The sequence below is a fragment of the Callospermophilus lateralis genome, chromosome 19 (assembly GCF_048772815.1).
Source record: "Callospermophilus lateralis isolate mCalLat2 chromosome 19, mCalLat2.hap1, whole genome shotgun sequence".
NCBI lineage: Eukaryota > Metazoa > Chordata > Mammalia > Rodentia > Sciuridae > Callospermophilus > Callospermophilus lateralis.
Genome location: NC_135323.1, coordinates 22,403,767 through 22,429,103, shown reverse-complemented (window position 1 = coordinate 22,429,103; position 25,337 = coordinate 22,403,767). Strand labels below are relative to the sequence as shown.

General features: G+C 46.6%; 2 protein-coding genes across 4 annotated transcripts in view; one reads left to right on the top strand and one right to left on the bottom strand.

The window, feature by feature from the left end:
* The first annotated feature begins 3,877 nt into the window (after positions 1–3,877).
* Psph (phosphoserine phosphatase) lies at positions 3,878–16,907 on the top strand. 3 transcript variants are annotated; one of them, XM_076840362.2, is made up of 7 exons: positions 3,878–4,085; positions 12,157–12,217; positions 12,433–12,591; positions 13,692–13,826; positions 14,252–14,397; positions 15,558–15,706; positions 16,400–16,907. In XM_076840362.2, exons 1-7 carry the CDS (start codon positions 3,938–3,940, stop codon positions 16,505–16,507), a joined length of 906 nt encoding a protein of 301 aa, XP_076696477.1. In that variant the 5' UTR covers positions 3,878–3,937; the 3' UTR covers positions 16,508–16,907. The 3 variants fall into 3 exon arrangements, with proteins under 3 accessions (XP_076696477.1, XP_076696478.1, XP_076696479.1); XM_076840363.2 differs by lacking the exon at positions 13,692–13,826; XM_076840364.2 differs by lacking the exon at positions 12,157–12,217 and having other exon boundaries at positions 3,994–4,085.
* Positions 16,908–23,614: 6,707 nt separating this feature from the next.
* Positions 23,615–25,337, bottom strand: part of Nipsnap2 (nipsnap homolog 2) — a 30,142-nt gene continuing 28,419 nt past the window's right edge. Inside the window, exons 9-10 of the mRNA XM_076840713.2 lie at positions 25,179–25,262; positions 23,615–23,775 (exon numbers count right to left, since the gene is read on the bottom strand). Coding sequence (XP_076696828.1) covers positions 23,711–23,775; positions 25,179–25,262 — 149 coding nt within the window. The 3' untranslated portion in view covers positions 23,615–23,710. The remainder of the gene's footprint in view (positions 23,776–25,178; positions 25,263–25,337) is intronic.

Genomic DNA, 25,337 nt, shown 5'->3' with positions numbered 1-25,337 from the left:
CTTGGCTTCTTTATAATCTTGCTAATCTCTTTATCAGTTCCACCCTCTTTGGTCACAACTAGTCACACTTTTTTTTTTTTTTAACCAAATTGCAAATTTTCTAAAATTTTCTTTTGACTTTTTTTTTTTTTTCCCAATCCTCACTTTAAATCTGGCTGAAAACATCCAGTAATACCCATTCCATAGCCTGAATGCTGTACTGTCTAGAGATTTTCTCTGAAAATAAACTAGTCTGTCATCTTTAAACTCAGCCTCCCACGAAGTCTCAGGGCATGGACCATGTACAGAAAAGCTCTTTGCCAGAATGTAACATGGGTGACCTCTAGTCAAATTCCTGATAGTTCTTATTTTCATCTGAAACCTCATGGGTACAGCCTACCCACGTTACTGTCATCATTCTGGTCTTTTGAGCTATTACTAGAACTGCCCATTTAAGCTTTGCCTACAGTTAATCTAGGCTTTGTCTAGTCTGCTCCTTCAAAATTCTCCAAATTTATCCTGAAAACAAATTCTAAATGCTTTTGAGCCATATTGTCAGCAATGGTCACAGGAAAAACTCCATTTAGTTGTTTTTTTTCCCCCCGTTAGGAAGTTTTCCATAACTGAGACCAAACACCAGAGAAAAATGACTTATAAAGAAGGAAAAGGAAGGGCTGGGACTGTAATTCAGTGATAGAGTACTTGCCTTGCATGTGTGAGGCACTGCGTTCAATACTCAGCACCACATAAAAATAAATAAAGATATTATGGCCATCTACAATTAAAAATTTTTAAAAAAAGAAGGAAAAGGGAAAGTTTTTTGGTTCATGAATGCAGAGATTTCAGACTATGGCTGCTTGGCTCTATTACTTTGGACCTGTGCTAGCACCAGAAGCAAGTGGCAGAAAAAATCACTACCTGATGACTGGGGTACCAATATCTCCTTCAAGGGCGTGGCCCAATGACCTGACTTCCTTACCTTAGGCTTCACCTCCTAAAGATTTCGTCATCCCAGCAGCAGCTTGAGCTGTAGCCAAGCCTTTAATGTATGTGCTCTTGGTGGACATCTGAGATTGAAACTGTGGTAGTGTGTATTAAGCAAATACCTTTGTTTCCTTCTCATCTCTTTATCATATTGCATAGGATGTGTTGATTTTGTGTCATAGAGTTTAATAGTGTCAGCCTTCCATAATGGAGCTTCAATTATGAGAGACCAAGAGTAAATATCACTAAGGACTTTGCATTCTCATGTGGTGACAGGGTTAGTGTTTTTGGTTGCTCACAGGACAGTTGTGTCCTATTAGATATAAGTATGGCCTTCTTATTACCTTGGCTTGGAGACTGCATTTAAGAAATTGTACATGTGTGCCAGGCAGACAAAGGGTAGGCTTGTGATAGCTAATTTTATGTTAGCTTGGCTAGGTCACACTGCACTGCTATTTGGTCAGAGATTGTCCTGGATGTTTTTGAATGATATTAATATTTAAGTCACTAGACGTGGAGTAAAGCAGATTGCCTTCCATAATGTGAGTCTCATCAGTTCAAGCCCATAATGCAACAAAGACTGGCCTCCCAGCCAGAAGGAACTCTGGCAGCATCATTCCTCTGGATTTGAACTGCAGTGCTCCCTGGGTCTCCAGCCTGCTGGCTACCCTGCAGAGCTGGGATTACCTCACCTCTAAGTTGTGAGCCAGTTCTTTAAAGCAAATTTCCATTTCTGTATGCATACACACATCCTGGTGGTTTCTAGAGTGCTTGTTCCAGTGGGTTGTATTTTAGAAGGATATTTTATTAGCACTGCATGGCTTTTTTAAAGTACATGATTGTAATATAATTAATCAGAAAATTCGTTAGCTTATAAAAATGTAAACTATAGAAAACCTTTCAGGAAAACAATATTACCTATGGTATTTTTTATTAACCAATTGTGAGTAAAACTTTATGGAAGAATATACTAATATTATTTATTATGGCCTCATTATACTATGTTTTATTTGGTTTCTGTGTGCTATTTGACATTATTCCAGTCAGAACAGTAATGAAGCATATTTTAATCAGGTTGTACAGTTATGCCTGGTCTAGCTGGATTGTTACATGTGTATGTGGCCACACCTTAGCTCCTTCTGGTCAACTCCCCCCACCCACAGTGCCAGAGGTTGAACCCAGGGCCTCACACATGCCAGGCAAGTGCTCAACCACCTCACCTCATCCCCAGCCCAGCTTTTTTTTTTTTTTTTTTTTTTTTTAAATGCTTGTGAGTCAATCACTGAGTGGTGTCTACAATACTGCCCTCTCATGCCCAAAAGTATTAGCACAGGTGTCGAATGTGAGGTGGATCCAAGTACCTAAGTACCTAAGTAGCTAATAGATTTTGTTCAAAATAAATATTTTGTCTGAAATCTATTGAAAGAGAAAATCTGCGAAGCCAGGTATAGTGAGGCACACCTGTAACCTCAGATACTCTGGAGGCCCATGCAGGAGGATCCCAAGTTTGAGGCCAGCCTGTGCAACTGGGCCAGTAATCAAGCTCAGTGGTAGGGCACTTGTCTAGCATGCACAAAGCCCTGGCCACTGCCACAAGAACAAATAAAGATCTACAAAATATGAATAACAGCATAAATTAACTTATGGTCATTCATATTCTTGAGATTATATTCCACTTGAAATGAATTTTCAATTACCATTTGTACTTAAAACAGATATTTGGAGTTTACCATCTTGTATCCTTTATTACACTTATTTGAAAATTAGTACAATATATGTAGGTTCTTGACAAGATTGTTATTTCAGATCTCTTTCCCCCTCCCCCATTTTTATCTCATTCTTTCAAAGCTTTAGAATGGGGGGTATAGCTGGTGTGATATAGTATGTGCTTGGCCTGCCCGAAGTCCTTCATTCAATCCCCAGCACAAAAACCAAAACAACAGACATCAGAATTTCTTCCTCTCCATCCTTCAGCAGAACCATCTCCTCTAGAATTGGGAGAAATTAAAATGGGTGTGCCCCAAATCTGCAGCCATTTCTTTTACTACTGAACTCTGGGAATGTAGAACTTCAGAAGCGCAGCTGATCAAAAGCATCAGGACTCTTGTTTGTTACTGAATAGAACTGATTTTGAGGGGTTCCATGGCTAAGGGCAGGGATGCTGCAACCAAGTAGCCTGCCTCAGCCTGCATCCTCTCTGCTTAGAGGGAGCCTGGAGCCCAGATGGTTAGCACCAGAGCTTTCAGGCTGTGTCCTGGGGTACTCGGTGCTTAGCTCCAGACCTCTGCTCCTGAAGGCTCATTCTGGCACTCATGGAGTTTTGTGCCCCCCCCCCCCCCCCCCCCCGCTTGAAGTCCTGGGGAATCAAACTCAGGACCTCTGCACGCTTGGCAAGCACTCCACCGCTGAGTTACCTCTACCTGTAAGAGTAGTTGTTGGAAGAGGCTGAGGCAGGAGAATCGCAAGTTCAAGACTAGCCTGGGCAAGTTAGCGAGAACTTGTCTCAAAATGAAAAGCGCTGGAATGCAGCTTAGTGGTAGGCGTGTCCCGGAGTTCCATCTCAGCACCCAGGAAAAAAAATTCTTTGGACCTACAAGAGCATACATAATGCCAAATGTGAATTTCAGAAAAGGGCCCGAGGGACTTATTTAGTTGCAAAATCAGTGCAGAGGTGCCTCGCTTCTTTTGCAGCCCTTGTCCCAAGTGGCCTGGCAGTGGGGAGCGGGGGAGCTCTTTCGTTCCTTGGCAAAGCCGAGGTGCTGCAGGTGGCAGGCTCTGCGGGAAAGCTCCGCCTGAGTACTACAGGTCTGCGCCGCAGCCTCGGGGCGGGAGGAGAGGCGGGGCCCAGAAGAAGGCGGGATGGAGCCGAGAGGGAGGAGGGGCGCACCGGGAGCCCCTCCCCGGGGCGGGGCCGGGGCCTGGGCCTGCCGGGTGGTGCAGAGCTGAGGTCTGCCGCCCGCGGTCTGGAAAGCACATGCGGAGCTGCTGTGCGCCGCCCCACGAATCAGCAGTCTGTGAGGCTGGGTCAGAGCCCTGCCTCCCCGCACCGGTCACCTGCCTCCGCGCCTGGAAGTGGGGGCTGCTGGGCCGTGCAGCCGGAGAGGTGCAGCTGCAGCCGCGCGGTGAGTGCGCGACTTCCCGAGGTGCCGTCTGACCCTTCTCCCCAGGGCCTCTCTGACTAGCTTACTTTCCTTAGTCGGCATAGGTAAATTAATTCCTGGCATCCCAAGGCTTTATTTTCATCAGTTTATTTTTGGATGCCTTCACTTGTTTTATTCCACAGTTATATTACCAAACTGCATGAATGAATGATGCAATCCCGCCTAGAAGAACCATCAGCCCAAGATTGGGACAATCCCCCAAACTTGAAGTGTCTGACTTTGTCACCTCTGCCATAAGAAGTAGAATCTTAAATGAGTGCTTACCAGATACATTGTTATAAAGATAAAGCTTCACCTTGGGAGTTAATTAACTCATTCATTAGATTTGTTTAAAATCATTAAATTTTATTTTTATACATGATTTGCATATTTTAGTTACTCGTCGAATGTTTGATGGCTGGTATTGGTAGAGGGTCAGGGCAGAAAATAACAAAATCCAAGATTTCTGTATTTTATTACAACTACCAGGTAGGTTTTGTGTATAATAATGATTATAGTCCTCTTAACTTTCATGATAGTGAAACAAACCAGTCAGGAATTTAAACATTTTGAAATAATTTGACACCCCTAATAACTTTTTAAAAGCCAGTGTTGTATTAATGTATAATTTAATGCAACATAATGCACCCAGATTAAGTGCACGTTTTGATGAATTTTGACAAATTTATACACACTTATCACCACAACAGGACATTTCCTCTGAACCTTACAAGGGCCTCCTTCCACCTGGCTCTCATTCCTACTGATCTGATCTTTGTCATTACAGCATTTGTATTTCCAGAGTTTCATGTGAGTGGAATAATACAGCTTGTACTCTTGTGTCTGGCTTCTTTCGTAAAAAGTGTGTGTGTGTGTGTATGTGTGTGTGTGTGTGTGTGTGTTTTTAATATCCATTTATGTTGTCCCCTGTATCATTCATTCCTTTTATTACTGAGTAGTGCTCCATTGTAAGAATGTACCACAATTTGTTTATCCATTTATCTGTTGGTGGACACATGGGTTGTTTCTAGTTTGGGGTGATCCCAAATAGAGCTGTTATGAATATGTTTTCATTTCTCTTGGACACATCTCCAAGAGTGGGATGGCTGGGACTTGTGGTAAGTGTGTGTTTGATTTTCTCAGAAGTTGCTAAACTCACCAGCAATTCATGAGTGTTGAGGCTCTAGTCACATGGCATTGTCTCTCTTTGTTTTATTCATTCTTCTTTTGAGTTTATTTACATTTCTTCTTTTTTGAAATGTCTAAAGACTTTTTTGTTCATTTTTAGTAGATGGTTGTCTTATTGAGTTGCAGGAGTTCCTTATATATTCTGAATAGAATTCCTGTGTCAGAGATATGTATTGTGAATAAGAAATTACATTCTGTGGTTTTTCTGCTTTTTTTCTGTTTTTGGTACCAGGGATTGAACTCAGGGTACTTAACCACTGAGCCACACCCCCAGCCCTTTTTATTTTTTACTTTGAGACAGGGTCTCACTAAGTTGCTGAGGCTGGCCCCTGACTTGCAATCCTCCTGTCTCAGCTTTCCAAGTAGCTAGGACTACAGGTATGCACCCCCACACCTGGCCTAGACTCCTGTCAGGAGTCTACTTCTTTGTTTATTTGCATTTTCTTCTTCCAACAGATCCTCTTTCCCTTTCCTTTACTTTTCTATCTTACTTGAAACTTGCAGAATCAAAGCCATTAGAAGTGTGTGTTTGTTCCTCTGAAGAGCTTGAAGAAGGCAGAAGCAGGGCATCTCCCAGGGGAGTGGTCTTAGGGAACTTGGCATCTGAACTGTTCCTGTAACTGTCCCAACAGGAGGGACAGTGGATCCACAGTCTCTTTTTTCTTTCTTTCTTTCTTTCTGTACTGGGAATTGACCTCAGGAGTGCTTACCACTGAGCAACATCCCAGCCCTTTTATATATATGTATGTATGTATACATATGTTTATATGTATGTATATACACACATACACACACACATACACACATATATGTATAGGCATGCGCCATCATGCCCGGCTCCAGTCTCCTTTTTCTTGTCATTTCCTGGACCTTCAGGTACACATCTTCCTTCTTTCTTTCTAGGCCCTTGCAGAACCCACAGATCCTTCCTAAAGAAGTTTGCAATTTGGGGCTGGGGTTGTGGCTCAGAGGTAGAGCACGTGACTAGCATGTGCTGGGCCCTGGGTTTGATCCGTAGCACCACATTAAAAAAAAAAAAAAATGAATGAATGGAATAAAGATATTGTGTCCAACTACAACTAAAAGGAAAAAAAAAAAAGTTTGCAGTTTCCCTCAGAAAGGGAATCCAGCACTGGAGAGATATGAGTCACTGTGTCTTATGTAGTTAGTTGCTGTGGTGCTTCTCTCTGTTAGCAGTTGCCTGTACCTGAAGAGACAACCATCCACTGTTGCCCAGGAGGCGGGCACAGCATCTGGATTGCCAGAGGAGTGCCTGCTTCTTAGCCAGTTGTCCTGTTTGCTTTAGGTGTCCTGGAATAGGGACTGATGGACTGGACGCTTGTCCTGCTTGCAGGAAGGGTCTTTTCCTCTCCTCTGATTCGAAAGCTTCCAGAATTCACTGTGTGCTGCTCAGGGGCCTGCACAAATCTGCCTCTGCTTCCAGAGTGCCCAACATACTTGCTCTCTTGCTGTGTTTCACCTCCTAGCACCATGCTGGTTCCTATCTGTCCTTTCACAGGGGAAGGTCAGAGGTTGATCCTCAAAAGGTGAAGGAGGTGGAGTGATCTTAGATGCCTCTTGCAAGGCACTAGATGGAAAAGTTGGGAGAGTTTGTTTGGGAAAGAAGATATTTTTCCCCTCTTATCTAAAATTAGGCCTCCTAAGACTGGCCCTGAAGGAAAACCTGTTTTTGTACTTTGGAGCTAGGCCTAAGAAGGGCTTGTCAGCATGTTTTCTATTATGTTTTGTTTTAAATCTGTTGGATCACGCTGGCACCCTGGTTGGGACTGAGCCTGAGCCTGAATCATAGATCCTTCCATCAGGATTTTTTCCCCCCACATTTTTTATTGGTGCATTATTGTTGTATACATGGTAGGATTTGTTGTTACATATTCGTACATGCACACAGTATAACAGTATAGTTCAGCCAGTGTAACTCCCCAGTACTTTCTCCTCCCTCCAGGATTTTTTTTTTTTTTTTAAATTCCTAGTCCTGTCTTCTCCCTTCCCCCAAGAGCCAGATTGGAGGATCCAGAGTTCATTCCCAGCAACGATTTTTCTTTGTGTGAAATTCTAATGTACACAATTTACTTTGAAGCAGTTTACTCAGCAGATTTTCTCCCCTATAGCCTTTTTTTAAAAATATTTTTTAGTTGTAGTTGACATAATACCTTTATGTTATTTATTTATTTTTATGTGGTGCTGAGTATGGAACCCAGGGCCTCACTCCTGCTCTACTACTGAGCCACAACCCCAGCCCCCCCCCCCCCATAGACTTTTGAATATGCATGAACTGTGAGTCATTCCTGGTGGAGACAAGGAAAAAAGGAAAAGAGGGAACAAGGGAGTGAACAAGGAGGCAGAGCAGGTTTGGAAGAGCTAAAGGAATCTGAGATCAAGTTTGCTGTGCTGGTCAATCAAGCAGAGAGGGAGCTGAAACCCTTGTAAACCGAGGTGGCAGGCACAGGCCCTGGCAGGAGTGTTGCCTGAGGAGAGTTATGGTCATGTCATACAGCTTGGCCTCCTGGCAAGGGTGTAGGGGAAGAATCTGTTGAGGGGTTATCTCAGACGTCCTGTATTTCTGTCTTGGGGACCTCATTGCAACACAGAGGGCAGGTGTCAACAATTTCAAGAGAGAAGTCAGGACCAGTGTTCAGCTGGGGATGTGGATTCAGTCCTTGCATTACTTGAGGGAATGTAGGTCTCCTGCCATAGTCAAGGCTGATGTTCTTTTTTTTTTTTTTTTTTGTCTTTGGTAATGAGGATTGAGTGTAGAATGCTACACCCCAGCGCCCCACTTTTTTTGGTACTGGGGATTGAACCCAGGAGTGTTTAGTCACTGAGCCACATTACATCCCCAGCTCTTTTTATTTGTTATTTTGAGACAGAGTCTCTCTAAGTTGCCCAGGCCAGCCTATTACTTGTAATCCTCCACCTCAGTCTCACAAGGAGCTGGGATTACTAAAGGCTGGTGTTCTTGTGGAAGCTGGGGATGGTGTTAGTGGTTTGAAAAAAGCTCAAGTACTTGGTTTTTCAAGTATAAGCAGTGATTATTTGTCTTTTGTCCTCTCTTAAGTCTTCTGTGAGGCCCTGGGGCCTGGCTCTGTCTGGCTCTGTCTTTCCCTGGCTTTGAGGCTGTAGGTGCCTGGCAGTCACCCTCAGTGGTCTTGCCCATTCTGAATCATGCCACGTTGCCTCTGCATGTTCATGAAGTGTTCTTCGGACTGCCCTATTTAGCTCACCTCAGTTTTCTGTCTTCCTCTTCCCTCACCTATGGCCCACTGCCTTTGTGCAGTGGGATTGCCTGGCTTCTCTGCTGACAGACTCTTTCCTGGGCTTTTACAGTGAGCCTGCTGGCCATATCATATGAATGGGGTTGATTCTGCCCATCCAAAGCCAAATGAGGGCTTTGAGCAGAGTAGGAGTAGGATACGGAGCTCCCTGGATCTTTGGCTCAGTGAGAACTGATGATCTGTGAAATCTCCTCTAGCTGCTGGTCTCCCAAGGAACACACAGCCTTCCTTTTTCTCCTGTGGTGAATCATCAGCCATTGTGCTGTCCAACCAGCAGAGCTCTGGCCAGAATTTCACAAGTTCTCTGGGTCCAGTTAGGTTCTTATCAGTGCTTAGCCTCAGTTAGCTCTGCTTAATTTATGTGCCTTTCTGTGCTATCTCTGTGCATTCAAGATCCAAGTTTTAGTTCCTTTAGTTATCACCTGGGTTACTCAGTGACCTTGGGTACAGCTAAGCAGGTACGAGGAAGTTAGAACTCCTTGCTTGCATGTGCTTACCTGGCTCCTGTGGCAAGGCTCGGGACCAGACCCAGATGACAATTTCCAGGTTCTCTCCAGCTTTGGAATGCATGGTGCTGATCTGCCTCATGGGCACAGGTAGCATTGCTGGTCGGAGATCTCAACTTCAGGCCAACAGCTCAATGACTTGGAATTGTTTTATCAAAACAATAATCGATTCAGTTCCTTGTTGAGTCCTGATAACTGTTTAGATCCAATTGCATCTAATTGTGAAGCATTTACCTAAACCAGCCCGGTTCTGGGTGCAAGATAGAAAGGTAAACAGGACCTCGAGTTCTAGGGGATTAATGGGAATATGAATTCTCTGGTGGGAAAGGGGAATATAGTATGGTACAGGGAAGGTCATTTGGTCTTCACCCTGAAGAATAAGTCAGAATTTAGGGAAGGTGTGATTCTGGGCACAGAGAGCAGCATTCGCAGTGGCATCGAGGATAAAACAATTGGCATTTTAAGGAACAAGTCCTTTTTATTTATTGGGCACAAGGTATGTGTGTTTGTGGGGGGAGAAGAGCAGTGGGAATGATGTTGGTAGAATGGACTGAGCTAAATGGGGAATGAGGAGGTCAGTGGCAGGGAATGGATCAGCACGGTCAGACATGGGCACGTCTTACCCTAGTTTGACTCTGTGGAGCTGGCCTTAGGTTCCATTCCTTAGCAGTGAAGCCTAATCAGTACAGTAGCATTGTAAAAATGCCAAGATTGTGTTTAAAAAAAAAAAGATTGTTCAACTAATAAAGCTAAGAATGGGCAAATGATCAGAATAGACACTTCTCAAAAGAATAGTACAAGCAACCAACAAATACATGAAAAAGAGCTGTGTCGTTAGCTGTCAGGGCAAGGCACATCAAAACTACAACGAGATACCTTTGCACTCCAATTAACACAGCTGTTATAAATAATAATATTAATAAATGCTGGTAGCCAAGCGTGGTGGCACACTCCTGAAATCCCAGCTATTTGGGAAGTGGAGCAGGAGGATTCCAAGTTCTTTAGTGAGACCCTGTCTCAAAATAAAATAAAAAATGGCTGGGGATGTGAGTCAGTGGTAGAGTGCTCCTGAGTTCACTTCTTAGTACCACTGGGGAAAAAAATGCTGGCAAGGATATGGAGAAATAGGAATCCTGATATGCTGCTGGTGAGAATGTAAATTGGTTCCATCATGGAGAATAGGATGGAGGTTCTTCAAAAAACTAAAAATAGCTGGATGTGGTAGTGCACACTAGTACTCCTAGCTACTCAGGAGGCAGAGGCTGGAGGATCAAAGTTACCCTGAGAATGAAAATAGAGAGGGCTGGGGATGTGGCTCGGTGGTCAAGTGCCCCTTGGTTTAATTCCCAGTACTGCAAAAAAAAAAAAAAAAATCAAATTAAAAAACCCATGAAAAAATAGATCTACCACATGATTCAGCTGTCCCTCTTCTGGGTATATGTCCAAAGGAAATGAGACCAGTATGCCAAAGAAATGCCTGCACCCGGTGTTTATTGCTGCAGTATTCACAACAGCTAAGATGTGGAGTCAGCCTAGGTGCCCATTAATGGATGAGGGGACAGAGAGAGAGTGGCTCATATACCCAAAGGAGCATCATTCAGCAATGAAGAATGAAATCCTGTCATGTGCAGCAAACAGATAGAACTAGAAGATATGGAGCTAAGTGAAAAACGCCAAGCACAGAAAGACAAGCACTACATTTTTTCTCACATGTGGAAGCTGAGCAAACTGACCTCACATAGGACAGCGACTACTGGAGGCTGAGAAGGGTTATATGTGTGTGCAGGAGCAGTGGTTGGAGGAGCTGGGTTTGATTGGGGTATGCCATATGCATGTGTGGAAGTGTCGCACTAACCAATTGATATGTATTAATTTTAAAGGTTTCTTTTTTATACCTTTATTTTACTTATTTGTTTTTATGTGGTGCTGGGAATCGAACTCAGGGCCTCCCACTTGCTAGGCGAGTGCTCTACTGCTGAGCTACAACCCCAGCCCAATTTTAAAAGTTTTAAAAGGAGTTTGTGCCTTTTAGGAATATAGCCTAAAATACTCTTGGATGAAATGACTTGCTTTGAGATCGTGCGGGAAGGTGAAAGTATGTAGGGCAGTTGGTGGAGTCAGATTAGCTCTGCTATTAAAGCAGGGTGATGAATACACAGGGGTTTGTGTATCCATTCTATTTTTTTTATGAAGTTGAATTTTTCCAGAGTGAAACTTTAAAAATGATTATGTGGATGAGTATGCTATTTACAGTTTTATCACTTTACTCATTCAGCACTCAGAATTTAATTAAACTTCTACTTAAACAATTGAGTCAGACTAGGTGTTTGGGAAGCTTAGCATGTTGGTGTCAGGGCCTGGGCCTGGTGAGGATGTGCAGTTTGTTCTAAGCGTAGATCACTGGCATCATCTGCTGGCTCTACACATGACAGCATATCTCTGATGGGAGGCTCTTCTAGACAGCCTTTGGGATCCCACTCATCTTGTTTCTAGTACAATCATTTTTCTACAGCAGGGCCCCTCTCGCTTCCTCCCAGGCACCTCCTCTCCATTCTCCTTCAGTTTCACAACTTATTTTTTCCGTACTGGGGATTGAACCCAGGGGCGTTTAACCACTGAACCACACCACAGCCCTTGTTATTTTTTATTTTGAAACAGGGTCTTGCTAAGTTTCCCAGACTGGCCTTGAACTTGCGACCCTCCTTCCTCGGCCTCCGGAGTCTCTGGGATCACAGACAGGCACCACTGCGCCTGACAGGCCGTCCCCCCAACCTCTTCTCCTTTCCCCACTGATTTCAGTCTGGCCATGTTTGACTGCCCCCTCCGCCTCAGCCTCAGCGACTGCTACTTCCTCTCGCCTCTCTCCTGAGTGTCCCAGTATTAAAGTCCAAAGCCTTGGTTTCTCCCAAGGCCCTCGTGACCTGAGCTCCTTGTGTGCTGCCAGGCGGGGCCTGACTATCATGGCTTCCAGCAGTGTCTGCACCACTGTCCTTCCCTCTTTTGTCCTGACCTCCCTGCAGCCCTGTTCCTCAGACAGGGCTAAACAGCTTCTCCATGTGCCCGTAGTGTCTTCAGTCCCCAGAAAGAAGGAAAGTTGGACACTGGTACAACATCGGCATATTTGCAGGTGCGTCCCTTCACTAAATTGGGCTCCTGAAGTTAGAGCTTGGCTTTTGCTCATTTCTGTGACCCTATAGCCTGGGATTCAGAGGGCACTAGACTGTGTCAGTAAGATGTGCATTGTGAGCCACACTGACCTGGGTACCATGGGCCGCCTGTGGCACAGCTGTGGCCTCTTGCGCCTCTTTCTGTCCTCAAACACACTTTCTTGTTCTCCTCCAGGAGGAAAGATCTCCCGAGGATGGTCTCCCACTCAGAACTGAAGCAGCTTTTCTGCACAGCTGATGCAGTGTGTTTCGACGTGGACAGCACTGTGATCAGAGAGGAGGGGATCGACGAGCTGGCCAGGTTCTGCGGCGTCGAGGATGCTGTGTCAGAAATGTAGGGACAGTCTTCACTCACTGTTTGCATGGTGGACAGGGTTACAGCGCAGCTCTCTGAGGAGAAATGCCAGGCCCCAGCCACCATTCTTGGATTTGGTTGTGGGTGGAGCATGACAAGCACTGAGCATTTCCTGCCCTCCCTGAGAGTTGACTGGTAGTGTGCCTTACTCACTCACCCATCATCGTGAATGATGGTGACATGTGTCAGGGCACAAAATAAGAACACTGGGTCCGGCAGACCCACAGCCAGCCATGTTCTGAGCTGGGGCAGGAGAGCCACCCACAACCATGACCAACCAAAGACACAGCCTGGGGGTCCTCAGGGTCCAGCACCTGTGAAATGGCTGAAAGTGTGGCCTTACCCTGTGAGGTGGCCCACATCATCTGTCATCCTAGTGACTCAGGTGGCCGAGGCGTTGCAAATTTCAGGCCAGCCTGGGCAACTTACCAAGGCCCTGTCTCAAAAATAAAACAAGCTGGGCACCTCAGCAGCTCAGGAGGCTGAGATAAGAGGATGGCAAGTTTCAGGTCAGCCTCAGCAACTTAGCAAGACCCTAAGCAACTTAGTGAGCCTCTGTCTCAAAAAAGAAAAGGGGCTGGGGTCATGGCTCAGTGGTTAAGTACTGCTGAGTTCAATCCCCAGTACCAGAAATAAATGAATAAGCAAGTGTGGCCTTGGTGGTTCTCGGAAAGGCTCATCTGTGAGCATCCTGGGGGGTCAGAACCCCACCCCCCACCTGCCTGAAGCAGCCACTCCACCTGTCATAGCTCCTCACCAGGTCAAGAATATCTTGTTCTTGGTCCCTTCTTAGTTTACAGGCACTCAGGGCTTCCGGGGAAGGTGCCTGGAAGAGGACGATGGCTTCTTAGAGCCTGCAGGGCAGGTTGTGGAGGCACAGTGTGTGGTCTCCGAGGCCCAGCGCTGCTTAGTCAACCTCAGGAGTTTATTCTGAGGCCTCGCCTCCCATAGCAACAGCATCGCTGTGGTCCCAGGGTTCCTGCCAGTACCTTGCTCACCACGGGCATTGTGAGAACCCGGGGCATGTGGGTTTGAGGACCGCCGACGTGACTGGCCTGACTGTTGGGTCTTTCTCCTAGGACACGGAGAGCCATGGGTGGGGCAGTGCCTTTCAGAGCTGCGCTCACTGAGCGCCTGGCACTGATCCAGCCCTCCAGGGAGCAGGTGCAAAGGCTCCTGGCAGAGCACCCCCCACACCTGACACCCGGCATCAGGTGAGAGCGGCCTTGGTGCTGGGTGCACTGCCTACAGCACTGGCGTTTGGCGCTCCTGAGAGTGTGTGGTGCTCGCTGTGGAGCCCTGTTCTTCGGGCCCTTAGGTGTCTCTTCTGGCTAACGTCTGCCCACCCTCCCTCCCTCCCTCTGTCCTCAGGGAGAACCTGAGCTCACCTGTGTTTCTTTTCTTGTGTTTTTCTGGGTCCATGGGCAGAATAGAGTTGTAGAATGGTTTCTGACAGCAGAAAAGCTTCACCCATTGATTTCTGCATGCATTTAATCATTAAATTTAAAGCATTAAATCCCTAGTCAAAATACCTCATCAGATAAACTTTGGCCAAATGCATTCCAGAGGAAAAAATATATGTTAGTTTCCTTTTCATGTGTGGTGAGCAGTGTTCGTGTTTTGTGTTCTGTCTCTGCAGGGAGCTGGTCAGTCGCCTGCAGGAGCGGAACGTCCAGGTCTTCCTCATCTCTGGTGGCTTTCGGAGCATTGTAGAGCATGTTGCTGCCAAGCTCAACATCCCTGCAGCCAATGTCTTTGCCAACAGGCTGAAATTCTACTTTAACGGTAAGCTGCCTGGGAGGGAGTCCCATCCTGTCCCCTCTGCCGCTGAGTGCCCAGGGCAGCGTCTGGGGATGAACCTGAGCAGGGTTAAATGTGAGATCAGTGATTCCTCGACTGACTTCCGTCCAGCTTGAGTGTCCATGCCGTTGCTCATCTGTGTAGATTCTGCATCCAGCAAGTTCTGACTCCTGGGTGGCGGGGGCTCTCTTGTGTGTCCCCTTTCCATTCTGTGTGCTCTTATGTGCTAGAAGCTATTTAGCCTCCAGAAGGAGAGTTTCGTTAGCTGGGTCAGCGCACTGTAGCAGCCCCTGGGGATGCTTCCTGGCCCTCGGTGAGTCCTCTCAGAGTCATGGCTGTGGTTCGATATTATTCCAGTAGGGTCAAGGGGCAGCTGATAGTCTTAAAACCAAATCACATTCAGTTGTGTTAATATGACTTTTTTTTAAAGGATCAATAGATAGAGATGGATCATTGAAAAAGGTAGGGAATGAGGGGCTGGGGCTGGGGCTCAGCAGTAGAGCACTCACCTAGCACATACAAGGTGCTGGGTTCGATCCTCGGCATCACATAAAAATAAATAAAATAAAAATTTTAAAAATTGTGTAAAAAAAAAAAAAAGAAAAAGGTAGGGAATGAGTGTGATACTCTATTAAGAATAGTAATAGGGGCTGGGGTTGTGGCTCAATGGTTGAGCGCTTGTCTAGCTTGTGAAAGACCCTGGGTTTGAACACACGTGAAAGGCCCTGGGTTTGATCCCAAGCACCACATAAAAATAAATAAATAAAATAAAGGTATTGTGTCCAACTACCAAAAAAAAAAAAAAAAGAATAGTAATAATTGAAAGTAAATTAGAATTTCCTCCTAAGTGAAATTAAATATCAACATTGTAAGTTTAATACATTACTATTTTATGGTGTTTAGAATTCCTACACTGGCACCTTGGAGGATACGGTGGGTCACCCAGCATGTTTAGACCTCACAGAGCCACCTCTGCGGAGGTGTCTGTAACTCAGAGGCCAAGATGATCTATTCTGAGGAGTAACGCTGGAGCCTAGGCTGCAACTTACCCGGGACATTTTAGCCTCTCAGGGACATCATCTGTGCAGGAAGCTTGCCCTAGTAACTTTCCTCTGAACTTAACATGTTTTCTCTGCTCTCTTAAGGTGAATATGCAGGTTTTGATGAGACACAGCCAACGGCCGATTCTGGTGGGAAAGGAAAAGTTATTAAATTTCTAAAGGAAAAATTTCACTTTAAGAAAATAATCATGATTGGAGATGGAGCCACAGACATGGAAGCCTGTCCTCCTGCTGTATGTATTGAGGGCACTCTTGTTTTTGTTTTTCAAGATGGTGTTTTGTTTTAGACAGCTGATTCAGAACTCCATCAGGTTTGCAATAGGAATTAAACCAAACAGCCAGATACCACCATAGAATAGAAACCCCAACAGCCAGAAGGCATGCAGTCTCTTTCAGTTGGCTGGCTTTGCAAGCCCAGGAGGACTTGTGAGCGGGCCTCCTGTCTTCCAGACCTGAGCCCGTTGTCTGTGGTTGGTGCCACCGTGAGGGAGCCTAGTGCTCTGAGGCCTGGCTTCAGCCCACGGCACTGGCCCCCTTGCAGCTGCACTGCCTCCCTGCCCTTGAGGCCTCCTGCAGCCCTGGGGAAGGAAGTACCTTCCTTTTATGAGATTTCTGAGGAGTTAAACCCTGAGCAGGAAACAGTGCGGTGGGGCCAGCCACCTGAGAGCCATGCATGCTATTCCCCAGGGCTGTGGGGTAGATGTTTAGAACCCAGGCAGTCTCTCCATGTGGCTTGGCTTCGTCTGTGTCTGCCTTGGGTTAGGAGGGTAAGGAGCAGGTCGCCTCCTCCCAAGCCCCAGGTTGGCAGGCTCTGGTGTCCCTGGGTGAGGATGCTCAGCTCTACAGGACAGCTTGTTCTTCCAGGCAAACATTGCCCTGAGTGATGCTGTGTTGGCTTAAACAATGACCCCCTTTCTTTTTCTTAGGATGTTTTCATTGGATTTGGAGGAAATGTGATCAGGCAGCAGGTGAAGGACAATGCCAGATGGTACATCACTGATTTTGTGGAGCTCTTGGGGGATCTCGAAGAATAATCTCCATTTTTTTACACAGCTCGTGACAACTTCAGATTAATTTTTACAAGTAACACAGATTGATACTATTTGATTATACTTGCCCATGACAACTTAATATATAAAGTCGGTACTGATTTTCTATATGTTCAAGTAAATTATAGTTAGGACTCCTAGAAGATTGCTTTCTTTTTCTTTTTTAACTGTAGTTCTAGTATTGTTATGACCATCAATTACCTGGAGAGTTGTATTATCTGAATTCCTGTGTACCCTGTGTACATTGCTGGCTGTATTTTACTTGAGGCCTTTTAAGGGTGTATGGTAAAATAAGTACCTTCCCTCTGGCAGCATCCATTCAGCAGCCTCACGGGAACCCTGGTTTTCCCCTTTGGTGTACAAATAAAAATCTATCCACCCTCCAGGTCAGATTTGTGGAGTCTTTAGTTCTGCCTCTTATGTAGTCCAGTACCCCAACCTCAAGGACTATGGGTGTATGGGTGTCTGCAGGCAAGGAGGAGCCTGGGGTCTGTACAGCGCATTGGTCAGCATCCTGGTTCCATACGTTCCCTTGCGAGGCCCTGGCCCGGCAGGGAGAAGTCCCTTTCCCACCTCTTAGGATTGGTTATGTATGGAGGGCTGAAAGGCCTTAAAAAAATAACAATGGAGCTTTAAACAAGACTACTGGTCTTATAAGATAGATGTTGGAAAATCACATCAAGGAAAAGAAAGAAAACAGGTTTTGCCTCACCAGGGAAGGTCGGCACGCCCCCACGCCCCCACACACCACACCGACTGAGCAATACCTAGTAGCCGCATGTCTGTCTGAACCCTGTCTGTAGGTGGCTTGGGAAGAAAGACCTGAGAGTCGGCTCCCTTTTGTTCCGAACTATGCAAGGAGAGGGTCATTGCAGAAAATGTTTTGAAAGTATGAGATTATGCGCCCTTCCTGGCTGAAACCCAGGGAAGGGGAGAGGTAGGCCAGGAGGAGGGCAGAAGCCCCTGCTTCCCGTGGGGTCTGGACCCCGGGGCCTGCACGGCCTAGTGGGATGGGACTCAGGGACCTGCACGGCTGAGTGGGGTGAGACTGGGGGGGGGGGGGGTCCTGCACGGGCCGAGCGGGGTGGGACTCAGATCTGCATGGTGGAGCGGGCCTCTATCCCTCGCTGCATCCCCAGCCCCAATCAGGATTGAATATTGGAAGTCACTTGTAGAATTTGGCCAAATAATTAAGTTTGGCCAAATAATCAAATTATGTAGCCAGATAAGTCAGATGAGTGCAGCTGCCCTCAAAGCCACCTCGGTGGGAGCGGCACGAAGCGGGCTTGACAACAGCAGCTCAATGGATCGCAGGCGTTGAGCGCTGCTGGCACCTCGCCTGGGCTGTTCTGGCCTCTGGCTCCAGAGGCAAGCTCTGGGCTGGACCTGGCCTGCAGGCCTGGGGGCTGCCACGGCCTTCACTCTGCCGTGGCCTCACCTTTGCCGCCACCCAGCTTCGGGAGCTGCCTGTGCATGAACAAGCTGCCGCGCAGATGGGGAGCTGCCGCCAGCAGTAGACACTGGGCGACCGGGCTCTGTTCTGCCGACGAGTAGAGGAGTCGCGAAGCCCACTTGCAGTCTTTTGTTGAGCAGAGCACGCAGCCCCTCCTCCCTAATGGCGCCAGCTGAGCAAAGCCAAAGGCGGTCTGGACAATCGCGTCTTTGTTGTGGAGACTGAGTCTGAAATAGCACAAGAATGTGCCACGTCTCCTGCTTCTCTGATTCTGGACTCCTGGGAGTTAGGTGGCTGCACAGGATGGGATCAGGAAATGGCGGCAGTGTCCTGTGGCCTCCTGTTCTCTTGACACGTTTATTCACTTTATGAGAACTGTTTATGAAACCGAAGATGTTGTGTCATCGGTATGGGTCCTGGTTCTAAATTGTAGGCAGGCTGGGGTGCCTTCGCCCATCCCCAGCCTGCCCTCCCCAGGTCAAGGCTTTGACAGTCTCTGTCTCCTATTGGATGGAGGCTGTAGGTTTTGTTTGGTTTTGATACTGGGAACTGAACCCGGGGAGCTAAGGTACTCCCCAGCCCTTAATTTTGTTGCTGAGGCTGGCCTCCAACTGGCAGCCTTGTGCCTGGAGGCCAGTGTCTGGGAGGCCTGTGGGGAGGCCCACCTGGCTGCACTCCCCAGGCTGGGACAAGTGTGGGTGGATCTTTGCGATCAGAAACCTGGGAGTGGGGCACCTGTGAGCCGCAGGTCCTGCCCCACCCAAGGTGTCCCCATGCTTTCTCACAGCTCTGAGGTCAGCAGTGGCTCCTGCTGTCCCCTGACAGTTGGGAAACTGCTCACCAAAGCAAAATGCTGCTCTGAGGTCGCATCCCAAGCCCGGCCCAGGCCAGTGGTGTCACTGCAGCCTCCAGCCTGAGCCTACTGGAGAGTTAAAGATTTACCATCTCCAGCCCAAGTGAACTGATCAGAGCATGATCGAGTTGAAACAGCAAACGAAACCTCACTCCCCAGTAGAAGGCCTGTTCTGCTGAGAAGTTGGGTGGTTTTTTCATTTTCTACAACAAATACAAAGCACAGACTCACTTCCATTTACCTTTCATTAGCTTGGGGCCTTCCCGGGGTGAGGCAGCGCAGGGACTCCATCCATGCAGGCCTTTAGCGGGAAGCTGCCACAGTCCCTGCCACTGTCTGCAGGGTGCCAGTCACTTTCGAGGTGGCTCTGGTTGCACTTAGGTTGCTGCTGGGCATTACTGTGCTGCTCCTTGTGTGTTCATGTGGGCGTGGTTCCTCTTGGTGGCAAATACCTGCAACTCCAAGGAGAGCCCTGGGCTCCCTTCCCTTCTGGAGCCCTTGTTCATAGCCGGCAGCTTGGCCTCTGTCTGCCCCAAGTCCCGACCCAGCAGGCCCCCAGCAGGCCTCTGCAGCCTGCGGGGGGGGGGGGGGGGGGGGGGGGGGGGGGCAAAGAGCCAAGTGGCTTTCCTTTTTTTTTGGCCTCAGCACATGCTAGGCGAGAGCTCTACCCCTAAGCAACACCCCAGCCCCAGGTTTTCTTTTTTAAGATTACTAAACTCTGAAGACAAAGTACAAGAAATGGAGGACTGTTTGGTACTTTGCTGATCACATTTCCCAATTTTGAATATATTTCTATATATTAATCCTCTTTTGAATTGTTTTTATTGAGTTTACCTAGACATCTCACTAATTTATTAGCACTTTAGAACTTGGATTGTAAGTGGTGTGAACAAAGACACTGCCCATCTTCTGAGTGCATGTCTTTTCAAGTAGAACTGATGGTGGTCAGGCATGTGGGTCAGTGGTGAGCACTCACCTCACAGGCATGAAGTCTGGGTTCATCCCAAGCACCAAAGGAAAAAAAAACCCAAAGAACTGCCAGTCTCCATACTTTCTGTTTCCCTCCCATCCACTAAGTCATTAACATATTATTGAATGGACATCTCTGATGTTCTAGATAGAAACCAAAAGTATAAATTTAATAAATAATAATGAGATGATTTAAAAAAAGATCTTTTGTTGGCAGTTGTGAAAAGAAAAAAAGGGGGCAGGTTCTATCAACGGGTAGCTGAGAGGAAAGGAAGGAAGAATGCAGTACCAGGGCTTTTCACAGTGGCAGTGATGCCAGCTGAAAGGGACACCTGTTTTATGAAGCAGACCTGAGCATCCTCCTGCATGGTACTTGGAAATTTCTTGGTTCATGCAATGACCACCAGACTTACACCCAGTGAGCAGAAGATGAGTTTGGATAGCAGTAGGAATATGTTTAATAAACGATTTGACAATCTGGGTGGGAATTGCTATGATAGAGACAGTTTCATAAATCAGTTTAATAACAACATTTGAGTGGAGGGTCACCAGTGACCACCATGTTGCTAAGTCAGTGGTGAGTTTTCAGACCCATCTGACCCAGCCTGTGGCTTCCAGTGGGCTGTCTCGCCTATACCTGGGGAGTTGTCCTCAGGTAGCCCTCTCGGTGTTCTCCTCTCCCTGGTGCTTTCTTGGCCTTCCCTGCTGGTTTCCCACATGGGCTCTGAAAGGTGAGTGACTCACGAGAGACAGAGATCCAGCCAAGAGATTTTATTGGGGGGCTGCCCGAAGGAGAGGCAGAGAGCAGAGAGAGAAGAGGAGGAGGGCAGAAAGAGAGAGAGAAAGAAGAGGAGGAGGGCAGAGAGAGGGAAGAGAGGAGAGAGAAGAGAGCGTATGCTTAGAAACTTCAGCTTCAGAAGGGTTACATAGGGGATGTGGTGGGTGCTGATTGGCAGAGTGACTCAGGAACAGCAAGCAGACACTGTCCTGTGGGGATTGGTGGGGGAAACCTTTGAATTTGGTGCTCTTGGCTTGGCGCCCTTTGGAGAGGAGGGGGAGGGGTAAGGGAGTCCATGATGTTCTCCGAGAAGGGGGTCTTCCACACACCCAACAGGCTCTCCATCTGCATCCATCCCTTGTGAGCTCACCCTGTGTCACCCAAAGTTCTGTGTTCGGTCAACTGGGAAGAGTGGCCTTCAGGCCAGACCGGCCTTCAGGCCAGACCACACTTCTGAATTCCAGATTCAGAACCAACATCCCTCCTGACATCTCCACCTGGGCACAGGCCTGGGATCTTAAACTCAATGTGATTTAGACAGAATTCCTACTTTTTGCTCCCTAATCTGTTCCATATGCAGCCTACCCATCTTTTTAGGTCCTCAGGCCAGAACCTTAGGGCACTTTGGATTTCTCTTTCATTTGCACTCCACAGTTGATTCTTCTGGAAATCATGTGGCTCTGCCATCAAAGGGCATTTAGAATCTGAATTTCCTCCCTACTTCTACTGCTCATCCAAGCCCCCATTTAAAATGTAAGTCCGGTTATGCCCCAACTCTGCTTGGAGCTTCTGGCTTAGGGTAAAAGTCAAGGTCCTTCTGAGGCCACCCCTTGACCAGAGTTACCTCCCCCAGCACTCCCTCTCCTCTGCTCCACTGCAGTGGTCTCCACTGTGCTCAGCATACACTAGGTGTGACTCTGGGCACAGAGGCATTTCCCAGTGTCGCCTGGCATCTTCATGTCTTCCATCCTTGGTCTCAGCTTTTAGTGAGTGTGCCTTGGCCGTGTTCTTGGTACCTCATCCTGATCCCAGTCCACCCTTAGACTTCACCTCCATCACCCTGTGCTTCCTGCACACTATTGATCAGCTTCTATCACCATGTGAATTATTTACAGTGCTGTTAAATCTTAACTGCCAGCCTTCTCTGTCTCCTCTCCTTCACAAGAGCAGCAGGCGGGTTGGTTCACGAGGCGTTCAAGGCCGAGCATCTGGGCCTTGAGCACCTTGTGAACCAACCCGCCTGCTGGTAAGCTCAGTATCTGTTGAACAGAATGAAGACTAAACCCAGGTCTCAGGCTGCCCTGTGAGGCCCTGTGATTAGGGTAGGATGACTGTTCCCAGGAAAGGGTGCATCCTGAGGGGATTCTGTTTCAGAGGGTCACTCAGTTTCCTGCTTTTCTGAACAGAAAGATCCTTTACAGAAGCAATATCAAGAGACAGAAGCAAGAGATCATGTGGCTTTTGCATGTTCCCTCTGGTACCTGTAGAGGGGTACTCTCCAGGAACTCAGTGGCCTGTGGGTGGGAACCGGATGAGGTCACAGGGAGAATGGCCTCTAAACAGCATTTCATTACAAATTCACAATTTTCTAAACTTAATTTTTAGTTTTTGAGATGGGGTCTTGCTCTGTTGCTCAGGTTGGCCTCAAGCTCATGATCCTTCTACCCCAGCACCTGTTAGTCCTTGCAATTCCTACGTGACTGTCCGTTTCCAGCAGCCCCTCCCAGCTCAGAGCAGCCACATCACCTGCACTAGTAGTACCTCGCTTTTCCACGTCTTCTACTCTACACATCCTGCCAACGTGAGTTCAGCATCTGGCCTGGGCCAGGCACTCCACAGGTGGAGGGAGAGCAGGAGGACCCTCCAGGTCTTCAAGAACTTAGATGGGAAAAGAAGAACTATAGTTTCACCAACACTCCATGAGCAGGCCTGAGCAGGTGTTTTCTCCTCAATCTGCAGGTCAGGCCCCAGCTAGCAGATGTGAATAGCTGTGCAGGTAGGCAGAAGGGTCCAGTGGGAGCCTCGGTGCTCTGTGCCACAGCTCCTCCTCCTGCACAACCCCTAACAGCAGCACAAGTCTTTCAATGCACAAGTCCACACAAATAAGATCACAAACACACAATATGAGAAAACTAAGAGGATTTTATTGACTTTTATATGTTCTTGGAGAAAACCATTCACATGTAAAACTTTGACATTTGATGAGATTTATTCACACTTTATTTTACACATAAATTCCTCAATTTGTGGGGAAGACATGATTTTTCAGTTCAACAGGTCTTTCACATGATTACAGTCACAAAATTGGCACACTAGTTTAACAACTGAACCCAACAGGCAGGACAAAGGGTGAGCTGGACGCTGACTCAGACCTAACAGGCCTCCGGGAGCACCTTCTGTGAGCTTACTAAAATACCAACCCAGTGCCTCAAGTCATAAGTGATTGTTCACAAAATAAAACCTCTATTCCAAGTGCTGCTTGTTTTATAGAAAAATATTACAAATAAAAATTAGTGCTATTCCAGGCATTCATTTTAAGTTCACACGACACAGGTCAAGCCACGCTCCGCAGACATCACTGCATCCTATGGGAACCTGAGCCACTGACTGAAGCACCCCAGCTTCCACAGCCCGGTGCTTAAACTGCTGACTCTGCTGATTAAAAATGCAGGTAAGCTAATAGCTTCAGGTGTTTAGGACACTCATAATTTGTTCCTAGTTTGAGACTCAGAAAAAAATGCTCCAGGAACGTGACAAAATTTGTATTTCTTCCTGATACAAGAAATTTGTCAAAATCTGTAATTATAAAACAGATTTGCTATTTAGAAAGCAATGCCTGGATGTTTTTCATGGGTGGAATCTTATTCAGATATGATTCAAATTTTAATCTGGACTGGGCTGCTGGAGAGAGGGGCAGGTGGCCAGTACTGCCAGGTGGTTTGACAGACACGGGAGGTTGGCCCTGCTAGCCAGTCCGAGGCAGTGTCTCGTTCACAGATGATATGGGTTGTAAGGAGCAGGTCTCTCAGAAGCTATGTACAGCAGCTTACACGTCCATGTTTCTCTCTCGTCGATGCAAAATTCATCTATGACATGCTTGTCCCCAGACTCGCACAGGCACACGGATTTTCTGCTCTACTGTAGGGGTGAGGTCTTCAGTGGGATCATGATTCTGGATTCCATTTCCTGAATGAGTGGGACTGAACACAGCAGCAAGGTCAGTGTGCTGGTTTCTCCACTGCACTGCACGACACACACCAACAAGCAGGCTGCTGAGAAGACGAGCCCGGAGGCAGAACTGAGTTCAGGGCAGGTTGGCTAGCCTCCTATAGGATGTTATTAAAACTGGACAAGATCCTACCTGGAAATGTGTTTCATGTGTGGGAAAGTAGGAAAGTCCATATTGTGACAAAAAAAAAAAAAAAAGGTGCTTTCTCAAAAGGTTCTTTTAATTAAAATAAAATTATACAAAATCAAACAATACTATATTTGCATATATTCTGTACGAAGAGAGAGAGAGAGAGAGAGAGAGAGAGAGAGAGAGAGAGAGAGAGAGGGATCGTACTTGTAAAACTGCCCTTCAAGGCAAATATAGCTTTGGGAGCTGATGGAGAGGGTAAGAGTAGCCAGAATCACATGATCTTTAAACTAAAAGACAAGGTGATACTTACTTCCCTGAATAAATTTTTGTTTTGATTTTCTTGGTAATATATGGGATTAAAAATACCTGACATACAACATGGTTGGTATTCAGGGGGTCTGTTGGTATCACTGGGGTGTACTCATGATTTATGTGTGTATATGTGTATGTATACATGTATGTATACGTGTGCATGCATATGTGTTTTACCAAACTTAATTTCTTTTCTTTTTTTTTTTTTTTTTGGTACCAGGATTGAACCCAGGGGTGCTTAACCAATGAGCCACATCCCCAGTCCTTTTTATTTTTTTATTCTGACCCAGAATCTCACTAAGTTGCTTTGGGCCTTGCTAAGTTGCTGAGGCTGGCCTTAAACTTGGGATCCTCCTACCTTAGCCTCTCAAGTGGCTGGAATTATAGACTTGAGTCACGGTTTGCCTGACAAAATTACTCTTCTCAATTGACCTACTATGGTTATGTTTTTTGGAACTGACAATCTTGATGAGAAAGAGAAAGTTTAAAAAATTTGTGTAACAAATTTTCAAAGAATCTAGAAATCTACAAAACAAACAAAACCCCCAAAAGAAGTAATATTATAAAATTCACAACATCCAAGGGTCTGAAAACTGTCCCAGGCAGTATATATATGTGAAAGAATCAATGTTCTTCTTTACAAAAACAAAGTCAAGTAAGTGTTACAGAAAATATCTACACCTCCACTCTTTCCACCTGTTTTTACAGAATACACATTAGCTTCAGGGTGAAAGAACATAGCTGGAGCCACAAGATACAAAGAATCAAATCCTTGAGGAGTGTTAGAATACTACCTGGGTGGGGCTAGGACGCAGCTCAGCAGGAGAGTGCTTGCCTAGCACCAAGGAGGCCCGGGTCCAATCCCCAGCACTGTGACAACCAGACACGCACACTCACGCAGGGTCTGCTTCGTGTGCCTCCAAGTGTTACCTGTGTAGTACACCAGCTCGTCCCAGCCGTGTTTGTGCCAGGCTGCGTTCCGTATATCTTCCCTGGTCTGAAGATCCTTGTAAGCTTGAAAATAATCACACAGAAAAAGCAAAACTTCGACATCATGCCCTGTATTGCAGCAGTCACCATTCGACAGGT